Here is a 23,024-nt window from a genome sequence, read left to right as displayed (position 1 = left end):
CCAAGATCTGTTAATTTTTTTGTTGTTGTTAAGACTTAACTTACAGCTTTGTTGATCCTATCTTTAATTTCTGCACATTTTTTTAATGTTTACTTTTTGAGACAGCACAAGTTGGGGAGGGATAGAGAGAGGGGGGACAGAGGATCTGAAGTGGGCTCTGTAATGACAGCAGCAAGCCCGAAGTGGGGCTCAAACCCACAAACCGTGAGATGACCTGAGCTGAAGTCGGACGCTCAAGCAACTGAGCAACCCAGGTTCCCCAATTTCTGCACATACATTTTATTTCCTTCTATTTTTAGATTTATTTTGCAGTTCTAATTTCTTGACATAGATGCTTAGCTCAATTCTCAGTCTTTCTTCCATTCTAATAAAATTTTAATACTATAAAATTTAAGTACTGTTTTAGCTGTATCTGTCATTTTGATATGCAGTATTTATCATTGTTTAGGTTAAATTTCCTTTATGATTTCTTCTTGGACCTAGGAGCTAATTTCTAAACATATAGGAACCTTCTAGTTATCTCTTTAGTTTCTAACTTAACTGCTTGGAAATTTGGTGAGGTTGACTCTACTTTCCAGCGTATAGTTAATTTTTGAAAAAGTTCCATGTGTGCTCAAAAAGAATGGGCAGTTATTCGATGCAGTGTTCTAAATAGATGTCCATTACACCAACCTTACTAAACGCTTAAACCTTTCACTTGAGTTTTTGGTTACTTGACCTATCAACAATTAAAATCTTCCATTATAATACTGGCTTATTTTTCCATATAGGTATGTTTTTGCTTTATATTTTTTGAGGTTATGTTATTAGGTACATACTAATTTATAATTTAGAATCTTCATATTTTTCCAGAGAATCAAGTAAACATATAATTATGTAGTGACTCTATCTCTAGTAATGCTTTTTGTTTTAAAGCCTACTTCCAGGGCCATCGTGTTGTACAACTCCAGGGAGGCTGTGAATAACATACTCTGGAATCAGTCTGGTTACTCAGAGTAGCCCTAATTTGGTAATTATTAGTATAGCCACACCAGATTTATTCTGGTTAGTATCTGCCTGATATATCTTTCCTATCCTTTCTTATATCCCAGGGTTGCTGATGTCTCTTATAATCAGCTTATGGCTGAATTATTTTTTTAAAACTCCAGTTTGACAGTGTCTTTTTTCTGGGACATTTAACACATTTATATATAATTATTGACACATTTAGATTTATCTCTTATTTTGGACACTTTCTTGGTCCTGCATTTTTTTTCTCTCACCATGTTGTCTCTTTATGGATTGATTATATTCTTGCTTAGAAACTATATCCTGCTTATTTTTTAGTAGTAATGTAGAAATATAGATATATTAAATAGGTATATAAGATATATAAATTTAGAGGGGCACCTGGGTGGCTCAGTCGGTTAAGCATCCGACTTCGGCTCTGGTCATGATCTTGTGGTTGATGAGTTCGAGCCCCGCGTCAGGCTCTATGCTGACAGCTCGGAGCCTGGAGCCTGCTTCGGATTCTGTGTCTCCCTCTCTCTCTGCCCCTCCCCCACTCATGCTTTGTCTGTCTCAAAAATAAATATAAACATTAAAAAGATATATAAATTTAGATAAACATTTTATACATCTAGATACAGATATTTTTATATGTTTTATATAACTAAAAATAGATATACATATCTAGAAATCTAGGATAGGTTATTAACATATCAAAGTCTAAAGTTAATCAATATACTTATTTTCTACCTGAATGATATAAAGAATATGTTTAGTCCAATCACCTCCCTAATTACAATTATCTGCTTTCATGTATTTTAGTTTTGTCTTTCTCTGAACCCTATTAGACTTACCTACACGTACTTTTTGTTTAGATGATGCACATATTTATCATACTTCAGATCTTTCATACTGGAACACTTTCCTTCTCCTTGGGCAAGTTTTTGACTGAAAATGTATTTTATTTCATCTTTGGAAGACAGTTTCATGGAGTATAGAATTCTAGGCTCACAGTTAACTTCTCATAGCACCTTGAAGAAATATTTCTCTTTCTTCTTGCTTATATAGTTGCTGATGAGAAGTTAGTTGTCAATCTAATTGTCTTTTCTTTGGAGGGAGGTAATCAGTGTTCCTGGATGCTTTTAAGATCTGTTCTAGGGTTTTGCCATGATGTGTCTAGAAATGGATTTATTTATCTTGCTTGGAACAGGAATACTAGAATATTATAAACATTTTGATTCAAACTTGAGCCTTTATCTAATGTTATCTTGGAAAGTACTGTGACAGACAACATCCCCTGCTAGGACCGAGAAGATTCTTAGAAAGTCAGAAAGGCAGGGGGCTCAGGCACTGATGGAAATGTTGATTAGGATGCTACACTTTTTGCTTTCAGTGAAAGGGATGTCCAGTCTCAGTGAAATACATAGTCTTCAGCCAATTCCGAGGCTGGACCTAGCAGAAGCCAGTGAGGATCAGCGTAGACTGGGAAGGATCATCTATTCCATACAGAAGCTGAAGAAGGGAAGCCCTGAACTATCTTGCTGTTTTCTATTTTGAAGAACATGGGTCACCTGGCTGCTTTCCTTTGTTGCTAAAGAAACTCTTAGATCAAATAAGCCACTTACTCTCATTTAGCAAAGTGTTTTATTCAAAAGCTTCTCAGCACCATCTAGTTGTCAGAAAGAATGGTATCACTTTTTCCTGCCCACCCAACTCCCAATTCCAGAGGCAGAAGGTAAGCCATTTGGCCAAGCTCCCCTTAATGATTAGAATTCAGATCATGATATGGTTTTGGCTGTTTTCACACTCCTCTTTTTCTCTAAGCCTCTACTTAACCCTGACTTGAGTAGAGCTGTGCCGCCCCCCCCCACAGTTCCAAACAACAGGAAGGAATCATGTCAGATCTGATCAACCTCCCATTCCTGGGCTATTAGAGGCATATAAAATTACCTTGAAAAAACCTGAATTCAGTGACTGCCATCTAGGAGGGACAGTGATACTGTCAGGCAGCATGCAGTTTGAAAGCTCAAATCTTAGGACAACCCTCCCCCAACTCTACTCTAGAAACACGGAGCATCAGGTCCATTTTCTCTCCATATTCTACAATTGCTCATCCTCTCCTGTCTTATTAAAACAGACACTAAACCAAACCTTTTTGACAGACTTAAGACACACAATTACATCTGATTAAAATGCTAAGAGATCCTGAGCTGTTGGAGATGAAGAGAGTACATAGTGTGACCTGATCTTTCCCTTTAAGAATATTTTGTTTCATCATAAAGCACACTTCTCCAAGAGGTTCCTGGAAGAGCAATCCAAGTATCTGACTGTGTCCTGTGGGAACCCGTGTAACTTTGGCTTCAGTCCCTGGGTCTGTCCTTTGTAGTCACTTCAGGTCCCATGGGAGGAGGAAAGAGCTGCAGGCAGCATCACTTCGCCAAAGCCCCCATGGGGTCCCACGCTGGCAGGACAATGGGTTCCTGCTCTAACACAGCTAGCACCTCTTCAGGGACATGCTTCCTGTCCACAACCACTTCGTAGACATATTCAGAGAACCATTCATCTGTCATGCACAGGTAACCTGGAGAAAAGAACAAAAGCCTCATGAATCCAGAGGGCAAGGGGAAAAGAGCAGAAACCCCACAGGCACTATAAAGAAGTTTGCTACAAAACTAGTATTTGCACATGTTTTTCAGCTTTCTAATCTATAACCTCACTTAATCTAAGTCTTACTAACTATTCTGTGAAGCAGATAAGCCAGGCAAGGCTATAGTTTTATCAGTTAGAAAACTGGGGCTCAGAGTAACTAAGTGACATGTCCCAGTCACACAGGTGAGGTTCAGACCTGGGCCTTAAACCTAAGACTGTTACCAGATCCCATGCTGTTCCATTGCCCAGGCCGTCAGGGCTAAAGAGAGCATGACCCTGAAAGATAGGTGGAAACGCTTCTTGTTCATACAGCCACACCACAGGGATTAATCTCCATCTAGGGTCAGAAGGGCAAGCACACAGGGTCCATTCTTACCTACCTTCTCACCATCACTGGCTGTTCTCCTACCTTTCTCGCTACTGTAAATTCCTACAACTAGCTAAGCTGGAGAGCTGAGAGGAGACCCGAGGGGGCCATGTCGTCATTCCCAGGAGCCCCCTTTAGCAGATGATACTGTATAGGTCAAATGATAACAGTCTTTGTTGGCCTCGTGGGAAATCTGATGTGAGATCAGGTAGAACTGGAAGACTGAGACAGCATCCTGACCTCTCTTCCTCAGGAAGGCCCAAGCGTTTCTGGACCTCCAGTGAGCGGACTGGAGACCAGCACAGCTGTACCGGCACCCAGGCGGGGAGCTCAGCTGAGAGAAAACATGGCGTCATCAGCTATCCAGCCATCTTAGAAATCTGCCCTTTCCCATTGGGAAGATTAACCCATATCTTGGGCTCCACTAGAATGAAGCAAATTCCCCTTCAGGAACGTATTCCAACACACTTAAACAGCAGGAAAACTGCTTCACTTGAGTCACTGATAATATAAAGAGCAAAATTAAAGCGAGAGACTACAGTGTGTGTATTTGAAACAAGAATCAGCCAAGGAGAGAGCAGAGAGCACAGAACTGTGAATATACACAGGGGTCCTGCTCCTCCCATGCAAGGACTCACAGGGACTAGCGATCATCTTTGTCATCATCACTATCATCACCATCGCCCATCTTCCCACGGCACCTGTTCTATACCAGACACTTGAGCCATTTTTCTCTCAAAGTGTTTGTGCAAATCTATATGCTGTATCCCTTCTCACTACAAAGAACCAAGAGAAGTAAAGCAGATGTAGGTATTTCTCTCAAGGCGGTCCTCTGGTGTGGCAGTTATCAAACTTCTCAGCCCTGGACACAAACTGTATATATTCTCTTAAAATTACTGAGGACCATGAAAAGTTGTTTATGTGGGTAATACCTACTGATACCTACCGTATTTGAAATTAAAACCTTAAGTTAAAAATACTAATTCATAAGAATCAAAAAACATGAATGTAAATAACATATTTTTAGGAAAAAATAATTATATTCTCCAAAACAAACTAAACTTCAGTTAGAAAAGTGGTTTTGTTTTACAATTTAATGTCTGGCTTCATGGAAGACAGACGAATTCTTGTATCTGCTTCTGTCTGCAATCTGTTGTTCTGGCTGAAGTAGAGAAAAGTAAAATCTGGCCTTATACAGATAGGCTGCTGGAGAAGGGAAGACCCTGCAACCTCCCTCAAAGGGAGGTTGACAACTTTGACAACTGCTGCTCTAAATGCCACACTGATTTAAGTAATTAAAATGCAACACGAAGGTAAGCTAAATGGTGCAACAGAGGACATTATCTGACATAAAACCACAACTATTTTGGTGAGGTCACCCTGCGCCCAATTCTCCTCTTCACCTCTGACAGAAGCCAAAGACAGCTCGCTCTGATGTGGCACAGGGTATCTGTTCTCATAAGAAAACACCCCAGAGAAGTGCCCAAGGGCTCCTTCCAAGTCACGTGAGGGAACACATCTTTGTCCGTGGATGTAAGCCTCCTGATCCGGCTCTCTTCTTCTCGGCAGGGGAGACAGGAGAGGGGAACACAGACAAACGCTGTAGCCTGTGCTGTTTCTGGTTTCTGTCTTAATTATATTCTCCAAAGGCCCTGCTTTGCTTGCGTCAGCCAGTCAAGGACCTGGCCCTTACTGTCACCTGCACCACTGCCAGTAAGTTCTATCAACGGATAGATAGTTCTATCAACTGACATCAACTCTCAACTTGGTCAGCTGAAGGGCCAGTACTTGCTGCATACTAAGTAACTGCTTCCTGAGAAATTCATCATCTGCCCTCCCCAAAAGGAGTTTTCAGTGGACATGGAGACCAGACTACTGAATACCACACCATTTGAGACATCAGTCATCCTCCCGCCCCCACATAATGCAGGCTAAATCAATCCCTAGCATAGCTCTGGACAGTGAGGCAGGTGAAGGACAGGGGCAGATTCATGTAATAAAGTTCTGTGTCCTTATGACAATACTATCATCACACAATCAAATGAGTCTTCAAAGAATGCACAGAGAAAATGGACAATAAGTACATCTACACTATCTTGTTCCAAAAGCAGATCAGATTAAGTCCTCACAAATTAAAACTCCTATCAATTGCAATCCACCCTTTTAGGACCTGCCTGATTAGTCTCTCTCTTCAGGATATGAATTCTCTGGGGGCCTACAAAAACCTCACAGTCTAGGTGGCCTCCAAGTAATTGCACCCTGAGTAGATAATGAACTTGGGGCTGCTCTAACTGTTGTATACTGTGTGTCTTGGGAGTTTGAGATTAGGATCAGTATGTCTGAAACCCAAGTGAGTGCTGTGTAAGGAAGCAGCAAAGTACCCATTCAGGCAGGTTTAAAGTGGCCATTTTGACTTGAACAAAGTTGCAGCTTCTAGCCCTTAAGCACTTCAGCAACTAGAACAGGCGTTCCCCAGGGAAAACGGAACAGAAAAATCTGCAACAAGGATCCCAAGGTTATATTTTGGGAAACAGGTAAATAGATAAAGTCAGCTTTAGGAACGAAGGTGAAATTAAATTTTGCTTAAACTTTAAAGTGGTTGTTTATATGCAGTGAGAAAGAAATAAAATAAGTTAGTCCCTCAAAAAAACTGGCAATGTTTCTGTATTTGTTAAGAAAAAGGGTAGTGTTGGTCTGTAAAGAGAAAAACGGTGTCTGTTGATACAGCTCTAGACGGATTAGGCCAGATTCACTCAGAAACAGAAGAGGTGTGAATAGGTTAGTTTAAGGGAAAGAAGATCTTTACCTGAGAAAACAGTTTTCTGAAATTCTACCAGAAATCTAACATTTAACCTCTCAGACTTGATTAAGGGGATAAATACACCATCATTCATGATTAGGTCAATTTTCTATCTTGTGCTGTCTTTGGTCTACGAGGTACTTCACCTCACGAACAAATGATTTGTGGTTAACATGGGGTGGGTTTTTTAGAGCTATTTTTGAAAAGAATGTGACAAAATCAAGTTTCTGTTCTGCTCTGATGGATGTGTCTGGCAGCATGGACCTAAGGAGGCTGGACTGTCAAGGCCTCATTAAATCACTGCCAATCTTTCACCTGATGGTGATAATGCAAGGTTGAAGAAAGCCTCTGAGAAAGGAAAGCAAAACCTCACTGGCATTGTTCTATTTCCAACTTCCTAATAAATAGTGAGAAACAGCTTCATGGAACATAGCCAGTCATTTAAAATGAAGTTGCAAAGGCTATGTAGCAACATGGGAAATATTTAAGTGATAAAAGTAAAGTATATTAAAAATGATATACCCTATATAATTACAACCATGTTACAAATCCAGATACACAGGTGAAAAAAACTTACAAAAAATAACAAAATGATAATTTTATACAACAGGGTAGGTGATTTTCCTATCAAAATTTCTGAATTCTTATATTGGTTTTTGACTTCAAATACTAAAGATTACCCAAATAATTAACGCATATTAGAACAGATTTTGGAAGCATGGGAGGAGGAGGAACAACACAAGGAGGAAGAGGAAGAGGTGGATGAGGAGCAGAAGAGAATAAATTTAAAAACAGCCTACAATCCCACCACCTTGGGATAAGCCCTGTCCACGTTTTACATATAGCCTTTGATAGTTACTGCGGTAGACTCTATACATTTAATAAAATGAGACATCATACACACTCTTTTATTACAAAGTAGCACACAAGCTGTTTTCCAATGCATCTCTTTCCATATTGATTAAAAAAAAAATACATCTATCTACACCATAATTTTTAAGCGCTGAATTTGTATGAGTAAACCAATTATGATCAATCCCCTACTGTTGAAGTCTGGATTGTGTTTTCATGCTTAGAAACAACATTGCTATAAATATTTTTGCAACTAAATCTTTGTACACATCCTTAATTATTTAATTTTCCTATGTGTGTTTGCTTGCTATTTACAGTTTTCTTTTGTAAAGTGCCTGTCTGGCACCTCTGCCTATCTCACCTGGTGTGTTTGCCTTTTTCATAGTGATCAGTAATAACACACTATATATTTATATATTATAATGGTGGCATACATTTTTTCCTATCATATAATTTTCACTCTAATTTAGTCTAGGATGCTTTCTAGTCAACAAAAACTTTTTATTTTCATGAAATCAAATTTATTAATCTTTTCCTTTATGATTTCTAGCTTTGGTGCTATGCTTAATAAACATTTTTCTACTATTACAATAAAAAATAAGAGAAAAAAAGAACGATGAATGGTAAGAAAACATTGTAAGCATAGTCTAAATGAAAACCCACCACTCACTAAGGCCTTGGCACAGTCTAGTCTCAAATTAGGAACATATACAATTTCAACAGATAATTAAATGGTGATAATCTGTCAACCACTTTTGTTGGGTACCCACCGTATAAAGCCGTTGTAATACCTTACATTTCTATTGAGTGTGCTGCAAATGTGCAAAATGACACAATCCCTTGAAATGGAATTTGGCAATATCTAGACAAATTTCAAATGCATTCACCGCCTTCACTAATGCCATTTCTGGGACTTTATCCCACAGACACACAATACTTGCATGAACATAGTATGTATTTATGCACAATAACTAATACTTTTTTAGCACTTACTATATGCCAAGCACTGCTCTAAGCATTGTGCATATACTAACTCACTGCAATACTGTTTGTAATAGCAAAAAAACTGGAAGTACCCCAAGTTCCGTTAGTAAGGGAACTGATTGAATAAACTATGGTACATTCAGACAATGGAAAATAATGAAGCTGTCTCGATATGGAAACATACTGATATGAAATGCCTCCAAGACATGCTGTTTAGAGGAGTGAGAGGAAGAGGCAGAGCAGGGTAATACGGCGTGTTACCTCTGCTGCACTAAACCACACTGCAAACATACAACGAAACTAACAGAAATGGTAACCTGAAAGAAGGGAAGGGGAAGGGAGTGGAGAGGGACAGAAATGGGAAAAAAGCCTTCTCTTTATATGCTTTCTGGTAATTTGATTTTGGAACAATGTGATTTTATCATTTGCCAAAAGAATTACACTTTCAAAAGCAAAACAAAACAAAGGCATATGCATAAATCTGTAGGAAGCTTCACTTCACAATGCAGTTTCACATCCACTGCCCTTGTTTTGATTTTAATCCTACAACAATGCTACAAGGCAGGATGGGTTGGTATGAATTGTCTAAAGTCGTGTAGCCAGTAAGTAAAGCCCGCATTCAAACCTCCGTCTTCAAATTCAGAGTCTTTTCCATGAGGTTCAGCTTCCTTCTAGAGAGTGCTCAGAGGCTAGGTAGTTATGGCTTAGGCAATAAATAACAGCACGTAATCTAGTTCAGGCAACTGAACTTCACCTGCTCACACATTCCACATCAGCAGTCATGTGCCCAGTTTTTGTGAGGTTTGCTTATAAGGTATTTTGTATCTTTAAATCAGAGATGCCACGTGTTCCAAGGGCATGCATTGAGAAGACAGAGAACAGGTTGGGGTGGATGTTTCAAAAACAAAAGAGAGAGAGAGAGAGAGAAAGAAAGGGAACCGCAAGTGCCATTTATGAGACAAACATTGGACACTGATATGAGAAGAGGCTTCTTTTCCTTCCAGAGTTAACACAAAAGTTTGGCTATACGGTGAGTTTGACTATTCAATTTCCTGAACCTTTCACTGATAAGAGAAAGGATACTCTTATAGCTTGGTATTACCTGTGGCTTTTTTTTTTTTTTTTCCTTTCCAGAAACAAAAGCTAGAGAACTTACAGAGTGAAAGATACGGTAGGGAAAGAGGGCTGTTTTGGCTTGTGGGTTGTGTTTCTTTAAACCATCAAATCACAACCAAATTTAGTTATAGCAGAAGCACAGGCTACTGAAGAAGTGTCCTCTGCTAAGGAGTCCAGAAGAAGCCTGTCTACCTCAGGGCTGAGGAGAAATGGCAATGTACCAACCAGTCTGATTTCTCCTTTTCCTGGACCCGTGAGCACGACCCAGGCGAGCCTGAGAGCACACACAATTCTGCCAGATCTTGAACGATGGACAGGAGAGGCAAGTACAGATTTAGGTGTCATCCAAGGGTCTATTTTCTCACTGAAACTCAATGACTTCTCTCTGACCCCAAAACTATCATGACTCCTGTTTCAGGCAAAGCTTGCTTTTCAATCTCGAAAGCTCACACTATTTCTTGGCCTCATTCCTCAGATGTGCTGAAGCACGCTCCACATGCCAAGACCCCTCCTCAGCTACCCTTTCTCTGGCTGGCCTCCCACTTCCTTTCCAAAAAAAGTCGCAACCCTAACACCTTTCTTCAGACTCCACTCACCCTTGAAGACTCACTAAGGAGCCTTCACAGTTCAGTCACTCACCAGCTACCTTACAGTTTACCCCTATAGTAAGCTGCACTTCATCCCTATAATTAAAAACTACATGTGCGGCAAGATTTACAACCTCAACCGTCCCAGCTTCAATCCTGCCCTCTCACTGCACCTAGCATTTGAAGGGATTAGTCCTGCTGATGTGACAGAACAGCATCCCCATCCCTCGTACAGTTTCCAAAACCTGCCTAAACGCCTTTTCCCTGGACGCATCTTCTGACTGCTCTGCCGCAGCACGATTTACCACCATGTTCTCCCGGATGCCATCTAGTCCCTTGACTCCTTGCTAACCCCTCACCCACCTCAGCTTCAGTGTCTTCCTCCTGTCTCCCCTTTGTGGGGGCCCTCCCCAGTTCCCATTTCTCCGTCATCTGCCCCTCTTGGAGAAATCATCTCCTTTTCCTTTTCTGGGTCTACTTATCCTATATCTTACAGTCTGAGGAGCACACCATGAGTGCCGCTTCTGTCACATCATGGCCCTCTTCAAATCCCCTTCCTGCATCCCTGATGAAGAAGTATAAATTCCTTGGTGGGCCAGACATTCACTCCACCGTGGTCTGCGCACGGTTCCCTGCACCCCATCAATAAATGTGAGGTGATGCTCCTGCTAATGGTTTTTCCACAGCACTAGGTTTATTCACCTCCACTGCTTTCTCTCACGAAACTAAGCCCACAAGATGAGTTACTCATCCGGTAAACTGGTGATGTAGCACGATGGTTGCACTACAGTCCTGAATTCTTAAGAGGTCTGAAACTGGAAGCGAGGGCAGGTTAAACAGCTCTCCTCTAGAAGAGAAAGTTTAAGGGGCCTTCTTCTTGTTCTGCCTTCATTTGTCCATAGGTAATACTAGCGACAGTCACAATGACAGCTAATATTCCGAACACTTCTTATATGCCTGGTACAGTTGTCGCGACAACCCGAGGTAGGTATGGTTATTATCCCCACTTTATAGATGAGAAGCATAAGGCTTAGGTAGGATAAATACCATGACCAAGGTTATACCGCCAATAGGTGGGACTGCCAGGACCTGGGCGGTCTGGCGCTGGGTTCTGTGCTTCACCTTTATCCTTCTGAAACTAATGCAAATACACCTGGGAGACGATCAGGTGAAAACAGTAGAAAGCAAACACATGGCACAAAACTCTACGATGAATATGAGGATATTTGTCCCTGAAACTTACGCCTGGTTACAGGTCAAGAGGAGCCACTGTCCCATAGTTTGTCCCCTCTAACAAACGGTAGCCCTTCTTAGTCATACACTTTGATAAGGAAGCAGCGGTCGATCCGAGATCACAAGCTTCCTTTGTTTCACTCACTCACATGTACTATTTTTTAGCCCAAGTCATGCAGCCTCTTTGGTTAATAAAGATAGAGGATGAGAAGTCCCTTTGAAAGAACTCTGATACTTGGTAACAGCAGCACTTTTCCCAAGCTAGAAGAGACATGAAAACCCTGCAGTGCAATAACAAATTTGTATCTTGCCCCCTTCCAGAAAGTCAGAAGCCTCTGTTTTTAGCTCATATAATTTTCTCATTTCAGTATATTCAGCTCAATATTGTCTATAATTTACATTACTTGTGCCAGAAATACAAAACTGAATTTCAAATAGGTCTGCAAATAACAGGTTACCTTTTATAGGTAATAAACATTTTTAGGGAAGCTGCCTCTGTCAAACTAAGAAATCTGAGTCCGAATTCTATCTCTGACACAGTGCAATCCAAGTAAATCAAAGCCTCTCAACAAGTTTCAGTTTTTTCACATAAAACGTGGGCATAATCACCCATACTCCTATCCTGAGTTACTCTACCTTGATACCAGGAGGAAAAATAAATACAAACGCATCAGCAAATTTTGAATTCTTATGAAGCAAGATGCTATGAGCTATATATACTGAGTACCTCTGACAGAAATACAGAATACCCATTAAACTCTTCAGAGTTATGTAATAGCATACAGTTTGAAAAATGCTTTCATACATTATTTCATTTGATGGGTATATACAAACTGTAGGACATCATAAGGAAACAGAAATTACATGTTACTGATAGAGGAATGTGAAACCGTAAGGACTTAAATTACTTTCCAGGATCTACAATCAAGAAAGTAGTCACTGTCTCTCCTGGTTCCACAATATGATATTAGATGAAGGATATGAGGACTTTTTTTTTGCCTAGCTTTGGACATACTGTCTCCAAAATCATATGGGATAGTTTGGCTGGTGAGGCTGTTTTCCGGAAGTAGGAGAAGTCCAGATATAATCTGAATCAGCCACATAAATTTCTTTCTAGAGTAATCTCTAATATGCCGAAGTCTCTTTAATTGAAATCACCAAGAGACTCTCTTTTAGGAGAAAGTCTGAAAATTCCATTAAAATGAAATCAGGAACAGAGAGAGAGGCTACTTGTAAGAAAAGATGAAGAATATAGGTTAAAAACAAATTCAAATGTTCATGTATCTGAAAGGCACAACAGGAATTTGAAAAATGAAAAACTAATCTTGGTTCAAAGTGAAAACTAGGAGAGACAAAATTTAAAAAAAAATTTTTTTTAACGTTTATTTATTATTGAGAGACAGAGAGAGACAGAGCATGAGCATGGGAGGGGCAGAGAGAGGGGGAGAACCAGAATCCAAAGCAGGCTCCAGGCTCCGAGCTGTCAGCACAGAGCCCAATGAGGGGCTCAAACCCACAAACTGAGATTATGACCTGAGCCAAAGTCAGACGCTTAACCGACTGAGCCACCCAGGCGCCCGAGGAGAGACAAAATTTTTAAAAGAAATATTTTCTTTCAGTGACCACTGCAGGATGAAAATAATATTCTCCCTACCCTCACTTAAAGACTGTGTTATTTAATATATTGAGAAACTAAATAAGAACTATGTTATGACAACTCCATGTTCAGAGCTCTGCTGTATCAGATTTTAAAACTAGAATACCATCTCATGACTAAGTGAATGCATTGGAGAAGTAAAGTTCCATAATAAGACTGGTTCATTAGGAGGAACATCCAAGAATTCGATTTATTGATGATCAGAAACACCTTGTTATATGCATGACAGAATGCCAATAATTATTGAAGCTGGGTGATGGGCACATGGAAGTTCCTTAGTACTATTCTGTTTATATGTGCTTAAAATTATCCATGATAAAAAAATAAGAAAAACAAACAAACAAACACATTATAAAGCAGCATGGGCAAAATAACTCTGGGAAATTTGGGATATTTACATAGTTTTTTACTTGCTCAACTCACAACGTGCTAAATTTGAACATAAAACTTCACAAGATACCCCACGCCGCTCCCTTATTATTCACATTCCCAGCCATAAATGGTGCTCTAGGAGCCCAGTTTCCCGGCATCAGCCATTTACACGATGTCTCCAATCCTTTATAGTTTTATATGTTCCCTCAACCACTAGTTTCCAATCACCAAAGATCATGAATTGTTCTGTTGTTCTGTTATTCCATGAGTGGAATAGAAGCTACAAGAACAGAGAAACTGAGAGGAAGTAGAGTTCAGTGGTTAAGAAAACTGGCTCTAGTGTCAGACTTTCTGGGTATAATTCTGGTTCTATCACTTATTATCTAGATGACCTGCAGGTTATTTTGGCTTGAAGAGTGTCCTCTTTTCAAGTGATTTTCTGACTAAGAGAAACACCAAAGGTTATTTCCTCTATTTTAAATTCTTAAATACTTTACAAACCATTTTACTCTAATAAGTCTACCAACTTCTCCAAATGGTAGGCAGTGTAACAAGTCCCAAGGTCTGTTCCCTTATCCAGTTGTGAAATTCATTTCTTTTTTTTTTTTTAAGATTTTAATTTTTTTAAGTAAACGCTACACTCAACGTGGGGCTTGAACTCACAACCTTAAGATCAAGAGTCACATGCTCTACTGACTGAGCCAGCTAGGCACGCCCCCCCCCCCTTTTCTGATTCGATCCATAAACGTACAAAACACACAGCTAAGTATTTTAAGAAGCAGGTGCAAAAAGAAAGCCTTGTTGGTAATACAACATGTTAGATATGCATCCAATTTTCAGTCCAGCTGACTAAGAATACTGGAATTCACCAACATGAAGTAACCCAATGGGCCCAGTAAGACAAGAATGAATTTCTCTTTTTATATCTCTTGTGGTCAGAAAGTACTTTTGTTCACTTGGGGAAACAGGACGGATGGGGAAGACCAAAGCCAGGACTGAGGAGAGGGCAAGGGCAACATGCCTAAGTATCTCTGCTCTGTTTACATCTGGCTTGTATTATCAACACTGCTTTTTCAGAAACCATCCATCTTAACAGGCAGAAATCCCAAAGAGAATAGTAACAAACTGTTAACAATGTTATCTACAGAAACAAAATCCCAGCATTGCTGTTTAAGGCTGTCATGTCTCCAGAGGGAGCACAAACAGAGCTTCTGCTTCGCACATGCCAACCAATGCCCACCAGGATGCCAGACAGGAGGGCCTCACTGGGGTAAACACATATTGCCAGCATAACAACATACTACACACACTCTCCTAAGGTCAGGCCAAGTATGCTAATGAAATTAGATTTATGTTTTCTTTCCTTCCTTCCTGTTAAGTAAAAAAGAACATCACTAAGAAACACATGAAAATAATTTATTTATTTTGGCTTTGAATGAACTATTCCTTATTCCCCACTCCTCAATTTCTTAGCTTTTAGTTCTCCACTGAAATGCTTTGCTCTGCATAATCTCAGGCATTTTAGTTATTCAAGAACAACAACAAAAAAGTTAGTTTAATCTTAACTAGATAGCTGAAGATTTCACCAAGGATTACAGGCAGATCACAAGGATCAAGACCTCAGTTCTCTCAACATAATGGAATAAGTTAGCAAAAATAAAACTTTTATTGAGTAAGTAAAGAGGTATAGTTGAATGGGAAAAAAATAATAGTGGCCCAGAATCCTCTTTAAGAGTATTTAGGTCCAAATAAAGGCAATAACTCACACTACACAAAAAGAGCACTTGTCTGACTTTATGTGTTTATTCTCTCTTAAATGGATACTACCATGTAGTGTAAACCCTGAGAGGTTTGTTGTTGTTGTTGTTGTTGTTGTTGTTGTTTTGTAATGCAAGGGCCTGACTTAGGCTTTGACTGCAATGGCATCCACTGCCAAGATGTTTATCTCAAATGAACACATTGTCAGCCACATGACTAGAGAAAGAGCCAGGCCACCTCCCCCAACTGAGGCTCCTTTGTTTTAGAAATCCTAGTTGATTTCAATAACTGACCATTTAGGCCACTTGCTTCTTCTCTTCCCACGCTTTAAGTTCCTGCTCTTATGTTTTAAATTCACCAATAAACAGTGAGGCTGCAAAACCCTAGTTTCCCATCCTCAATTCTATTTAAAGCAGAACCTCAGGTATGTGCATGCTCTCTGTCTACCTGTGACCTCAATGTCTGGCCCCACGTGAGCTGTGTAATTTCCAGGTTCTGTAAGCAATAAACTTTTACTTTTTCAAAGTTTCCTGATGGTTACCACTTAAGGGTATCCTGTAATCATAGTAAAAACCACAAGGGCGGTCAAGCCACGACACCGGCTATGGACAGGCTGAGACCAACAAAAAACACTACTATCTATAAATTGAGTGACTGTGACAGATGGAAAAACATCACAGAAGCAAGCCAACAGGTCCAGGCTCATCTAAACAAACCATAACTTTAGTCCACTTCCTAGACACTAACCATTATGGACACAAGCCCAATTACAAGGGACCAAATTAGACCAAAAATGAAACAGAAGCTACAGAGGTCCATCTGAAGCAGTATCTTATGTTGTAAAATGTTACAAATATCAAATCCTTCCAAATTAAGACAAGCTATTCCTCTGCATCCATTTCTTAACTACTACCAATTTGCAGATGTAACTGAATTATGAGTGTCCGTTACTTTCTGCTAGGTTTGTTAAGGTTTCTACTCCTCTCCACCTGATCCCTATGTGTATTTGTCTTAAAACAAAATTCATCATATAAGGAATCACCAATTTTAAAATATGCTGCACTTGGGGGGGGGGTACCCAGGTGGCTCAGTCAGGTAAGCGTCTAATTTTTGATTTCGGCTCAGGTCATGATCTTGCGGTTCATGGGTTTGAGCTCCGCATTGGGCTCTGCGCTGATGCTGATGGTATGGAGACTGCTTGGGATTCTGTCTCCCTCTCTCTCTGCCCCTCCTCTAATGTGCATGCTCTCTCTCTCTCTCTCAAAAATAAACATTGAAATATATTATACTTTACTTCACACCAGTTAATTTAATTAATACGTGCCCACAATCACAGAATAACAGCAGGGAGATATGCAACTATCTGATGATGAACTGCACTAACAGCCCTGGTATTTGTTTACATATAAACACCGAGCTGCTGAGTTTCACAGCAGATCCTGGGGATGGTTAGTCAAAATCTACCAATGATCCTATCACGGGGAGATGAAAAGACTTGGAATGGCAAATTAAATGGCTTCCAGGTTTTGGCTGTCATGTATGGGCCCATGCTGCTGAATCACAGCACACTCAAGTTTAAAACTCAGGTTAACAGACTCTTCTAAGACAGTAGTTTGCAAATATAAATGACGCCCCATCTACTCACTTCCAAGCCTCCACACCCTTTCTTCTCCATCTTTTACCCTTGGAAATCCTACGGCTCTGAAAAACATAGCTGGGAAATCACTATCTAAACATACAGGGAGGCAACAGGCAAAGAGCTGCTGAGATCTCTATTTTCTTTTTCAATAAGGATGTTTCCGGCTGATTCCTGATTGGTGGGATGTATGCTGAAGTTTGATTCTAAGTGTTTGGGTATCTACTGGATTTCCTACCTACTTCTTCTCAGTCTCCTAACTGGTCTAGTAAGCTGTGGTTATGGTGTTTTTCCTAACCAGAATCCACTGACTAATGTTAAGAATATGGGCTGTGGGGGGCGCCTGGGTGGCTCAGTCGGTTAGACGTCCGACTTCAGCCCAGGTCACGATCTCGCGGTCCATGAGTTCGAGCCCCGCGTCGGGCTCTGGGCTGATGGCTCAGAGCCTGGAGCCTGCTTCTGATTCTGTGTCTCCCTCTCTCTCTGCCCCTCCCCTGTTCATGCTCTGTCTCTGTCTCAAAAATAAATAAACGTTAAAAAAAAAAATTTTTTTTTTAAAAGAATATGTGCTGTGGGAAAGAGTGGCTACAAAATGCCACCAGCACACACGTACAATACTCTATGGTGGTTGCCACTTTGGGTTTGAAACCCTAAAAATTAAAGCATAAAAACACCTTAGAAGGCTTTGATCTACTATGAAAAACTGTCTTGAAATATATGGTCTCAAAAATTTGCAAGGATATACCCTAAACTGTTAGTCAATGGTGATCTCTGGCTGATATCACTATTAGAAATTTTTATTTTCTTCACATTGCTTATATATCTATTTATTTTTCTCCAACTCATATTACCTATTACCTGTTAGCTTTTAGCCTAATTACTATAATGTCCCTATGACTTCTGCCTGGGTTTTGATTTGTCAGAATAGAGCAGTTCTAAACGGTTACCAGAGCGCTCCTCTGCTCTTTGGACTTCCAAGGACTCCCCAATAAATGCCTAAAGTTTCTTGCCAATCCTATTCTCCCACTCAGAAGGCTTTAACTTTCTAGAGAGCGCAGTAGGTGAAAATACACCAAATAGCATTTGGTCATTGGTCAAGTGATTCTGGTACAAGATCTAGAAGGGTCAGCATGGTTTAGAATGAATGCTAGCACATATTGGTGTCAGAGATAAACTGCGGGTTCTGGCACACCATGCTGGTCACAGGGATCGTGGGGGCACACCAGATCCTTAGATTTTCCATAGAATAATCTAGCTAATAGACTAATTACTGAAAAATACTCCACACTAGTGCAGCTTTTTACTCATATGTCTTAGGAGGCAGAGTAGCACCGACTCCAGTCAACCCCGAGTTAGTATTATCAGATTAAGCTCACCTTTGTGGCCATGATCTTCACCCCATGAATTCTCCACTCTCCATTTCACAAATGTACCATCCTGATCATCCTGCAAAAAAAAAAAAAAAAAAAAAAAAGTGGATAACAGTGTATGGTCTGAAACTAGATCCCTCCTGCTGAGGTGTCACATAATTTTAGCTCTTCTTCAGCCACTTAGAAGAAACAGCCTTCTCTATACAGCCATGATCTACATGACGAGGGCCAAATATTCTCTACTATAACTAAAGGGATACTCTAATAGAAATGGGGTTTAACTCTCGAGGTAAAAACGCAATAACTCTAATAAATACTATTTTCTCCATTACACTGTAGTCTATACTAAAAATAAGCATAATAAAATGCTCCTTGGCTGAAAATATAAAATATTAAATTACTAAAAGTGGTGAATACCATCTGAAGACGGGGACCCTTGCTTTTAATCAATTAGCATTCTTTGAAAAGGCTTCCCACTATATTGATTATAGAAATGATTCTAAGACCTAGTCAGAGTTTTAAAAAGAAAACAAATACATTCTCATCATACAGCCTAATTTTCTCCTTAGGGGAACCAAGTAATGATACTCTCCAAATGTGCACTTTTATTGATTCAGTTACACAAGTATTGAATTTAATACAATACAGATTGAATGGCAAAGCAAAAGGACTATTTTCATAAAACAAAATCCAGATGGTTCTACCGTTCTCCCTCCTCTATCTTCATTAATAAAATAAACTCAATTATAATCTTCTTAAAGGAACAATGACACTTATCATGATAACCTTCATTTATAACCTTTACTATAGTGACACAGAAAGGGATAAGAGGAAGGCTCCATTTGGGAAAAGACTTTATTCTTTTATGTTTACCCAGGGCATTTGCTGATGTCAAAACAACTTAAATCTTTGTAGCATGAGAAGAAGAGTTGGCTACTGCATTATCTCCTAATGATTTCATCTGTCAACTCCCACTTGCATATAACTGCATGAGTCTCAGCTACATGGGATTTGACTCTACTCTTGGCAGTTTTCTTAGATCTCAGTAATTTCCAGTCTCAGAAATAGCCAAAAATCAAATCAACAAGTTTCAAACACCCTTATCTGTACTACCCCTGCATCGCAGCCCTAGGTACCTTCAAAACCACATAATTAAACTCTACATTCTGGGGCTCGCCTATTAGATGTGTGTTCTGGTTTTCTACCCCCCTCACTGTAGAATATATTTATTTTCCTTTTAAATATCTGTATTAGATCTGTTAGAATCTGTATTACCTAGGGTCATTTATTACAATGAGTCTGCAAATGTTTCCTCTCCTTTCCTTTGCCAATGAATTCCTGCATGGCCTACATACAGCTGTTCTCTATGCCATCTACAAATATAGAATAATACCTGGACCTCCCTCATAGGGATTCCAAGAAATCAGCAACAAGAAAGAATATCCCAGAGTGTAGCTACTAGCGCTTACTTTTGTATAACCGTTCAAATGCAGTGCAAACTAGTTTTGGCAGTCAAACCCCAAATTGGAGGGAAGAGAGAAATCGCAATATAAAATTTCAGTTATGATAATATAAATTCTGCTTTATACTATTAGCACATAAAGTGGCTCCATTTCCCTGAGGAAAAAATGACATCTTAATAAACCATACCAATCAAAGAATGGAAGTTCCACAGAAAATGACATAGTATGTATGATTTTTATTTCTGAGTAAGTATGTATGATTCTTAGTTCTGAAAAACAGGAATATCACACAGATGGAAAATGATAAAAAGCTGAACCTCTCCTGGAAATTACAGGCTTTTTCATTTATTTTTGTCCTTTAATAATCCTCTAAAAAATTTAAAAATTTAATTTAAGGAGCTTCACTAAATCCACCTTTAGTTATAAATCCACTAAATTTTACAATATAGCAGTCCAAACATACAAATATGAACAACTCAATGTTTTATTCTAAGTATTTTAGTATTTTATTTAATTTTGTATTTCATCCTATTTTTTATAGTATTTTATGAAAAGTTCCTTCTAATGTTTTGCTTCTAATGTCAAGGTAGTTATTCTGTGACTTTCCAGTGATTTGGCTACAAAAAGAACATTTCTGCTATGATGGTAAAGAATTAAAGTAGTTTGAAGCCTTTTTTTCCTTTGATCACTAGCACAGGGGTAAAATATACACTTTACAGCCTAGAAATGGGTGAGCTTATTCGTGAAAGATAAAATTTCAGTTACTGTTTCCAACACTGTGTCCTAGAAATAGTGACACTACTTTTCACAGTATTTCATAGGAAATTCTAAATACTTTATATTTACATTTTCCTGAATAGCTGTGCATAAATCCAGTAATGGGCACAAAATCCTCAAATTACTGTTCCTGAAATTTTACTGCAGAAGAATCTGAATGACAAATGAAAAGAAGGTAAGTCTAAAAACATAAGTCATCAAGATATGAACATAATTTAATTCCTTATAAATAGAAGTTATTTTATTTATAAGTTAATTCCTTATAAATAGAAGCTATCTTCTCCCCCAGGTTCTCTTGCTGATTTCTCTTCACACTAAGAACTTCCAAAGTCACAAAAAAGCTGTTCCTTCCCTACTCTCTTTGACCCAAATTCTGCTCCTCATGGAAAGTTCCTATTTTTATTACCTCTGAGCAGGCAGCCAAACCCCAAGTGACGCGAGTACAATGTTTTACTTGGAAGTTAACTTTTAACAGAAATCACATGAATGAAGCTCTCTTGGATAACAGTCTACAAGAGAATGTAGGTCCATCTGTGCAAACACTGCAGTAGGCATGCTGAGGGTCATACCTTTTCTGAGACAGCAGTGAAGGTCATGGCGTGGGTCATAAGTGACTCACCAAAAGTCAACCTCTCAGCTTTATTCATGTTCTTCAAGGAGACACCAAACACTAACTCATGATCATAGCTGTAAAAAGAATGGTAGTACAGATTAAAGACAGTACAATCAAGGGGGAAAACCAGCTTCGGGATTTAAAGGAATATAGAAGAAACTGAAGGGGCTCAACAGTTCCAAATAAATATGGGCTGTAGCATTTCAGAGAATACACATGCAGAATTTAGTCTCTCGAGGGGATTCCATTCTCTATGTGTCACAAGAGTGCTGAGAAAAATATGAAGTAACTAAACATATTACTTCAATATGCTGATATTAAAATATGAAGTAATTAAACATATTACTTCAATATGTTGATATAAACATTCCCCATATCAAAAAGCTGACAAGATGAGTTTGTAATGGTCATTTTGGCAAGAAAAACTGTAAAAAAGCCTTTTTTTTTTTTTTTTTAAGTGTTTATTTTTGAGAGAGTGCGAGCAGGGGAGGGGCAGAGAGAGAGGGAGTCAGAGGATCCGAAGTGGGCTCAGCGCTGACAGCAGAGAGCCAGATGCGGGGCTCAAACCCACAAACCAGGAGATCATGAACCTGAGCATAAGTCAGATGCTCAACCGACTGAGCCACCCAGGAGCCCCTCCCCACCAAGAAGAAACAAAAAAACAAACTTTTGAAGTAACTTAAAAAAATAAAAAAGATCTCTTCTGAGCTGAATTCATTCAGTTTCTGAATTCATTTAGATCACTGTTGATGGTGAAATTTAAATAAACAATGTCAAAAATATTGAAGAATATTGTCAAAGTTAAAAAAAAAAAACATGAATTCTCTCTTTTAGCAGATTTCTTTCCTCTGTTGTTAACTGTCAGCTAATTTCTCAACTTTTTATAAGTAACAATAAGAAAGCATAAAGGGGTGTATTTTATAATAGTCAAGGAATTTTGTATGATTTAGTTAGCAAATGAATCTTCACTGTCATAAACAACCAGGAAAATGCTTTAAAGCATACATGGAAATTAGTCCTAGTTGTCATAAAGACAAAATACATAAGGCATCAAATAGAAGTAGTTAAGGATGAAATAGCGAATAAGAAATCTAAAAAACCTTTCATTACATCTTAAATGCACTGAGCAGACTTACAGAGCAACTATTTTTAAAAATGCTTTTCTCATATAGGATGGCTTTTCAGGAACATGCAACAATTTCAACTTAGTATGAAGTATGATCTTGACTTCCCAGGTTAGAGCATGTATGTACGTGGAGGTTCTGCTATGAGTCCTCAAACTCTACAAGATGGAAAGAGAGAGATCCACCCTTGACCCTTAATCTTTCGGTGAACCTCAGCTGAGTCATTTCGTACCAAGAGTACACTCCAATAGCAACAACCCACAAAGGATTTTTTATTTTAAATTTCTTGTACTCACACGTTCATGTCACTGAGGCCCAGCTTGCCACTGAAGTGTTTTCCAACATCGCAGCCGAACCACACAGCCTAGAAATGGAGAAAGAGGAAAAAAAGAAAGTCAACATAAATCCTATTTTCCTAATACACCAAACAAGCGGAGGTTTTAACCCCCATGTGGAAGACACAGAAACAACACCAACCTCTCCATCTTTGATGGAGGCTGCAACCATCTTCTTCAAGAAGTCAATGGGCTGGTTGTTATATAGAGTTTTTCTCCCGCCAACCATATTGCTTAAGTAGTCCACTGTGTAAACTCTGTTGTACTTGTGCTGGGGCCGAGGGTCATTCACTAAACAAATCTATTGAGATCAATACCACATTGATTAGAACATAAAACCAGGA

At 39.2% G+C, this 23,024-nt stretch overlaps 1 protein-coding gene across 1 annotated transcript in view; it reads right to left on the bottom strand.

Moving 5' to 3' along the window:
- Positions 1-2,608: 2,608 nt before the first annotated feature.
- Positions 2,609-23,024, bottom strand: part of BLMH (bleomycin hydrolase) — a 45,684-nt gene continuing 25,268 nt past the window's right edge. Inside the window, exons 8-12 of the mRNA XM_030295148.2 lie at positions 22,823-22,981; positions 22,642-22,709; positions 21,178-21,295; positions 18,375-18,444; positions 2,609-3,568 (exon numbers count right to left, since the gene is read on the bottom strand). Coding sequence (XP_030151008.1) covers positions 3,417-3,568; positions 18,375-18,444; positions 21,178-21,295; positions 22,642-22,709; positions 22,823-22,981 — 567 coding nt within the window. The 3' untranslated portion in view covers positions 2,609-3,416. The remainder of the gene's footprint in view (positions 3,569-18,374; positions 18,445-21,177; positions 21,296-22,641; positions 22,710-22,822; positions 22,982-23,024) is intronic.

The sequence above is a fragment of the Lynx canadensis genome, chromosome E1 (assembly GCF_007474595.2).
Source record: "Lynx canadensis isolate LIC74 chromosome E1, mLynCan4.pri.v2, whole genome shotgun sequence".
Classification (NCBI taxonomy): domain Eukaryota; kingdom Metazoa; phylum Chordata; class Mammalia; order Carnivora; family Felidae; genus Lynx; species Lynx canadensis.
Note: the sequence above shows the minus strand (reverse complement) of the source record. Positions and strands in the feature narration are given on the sequence as shown.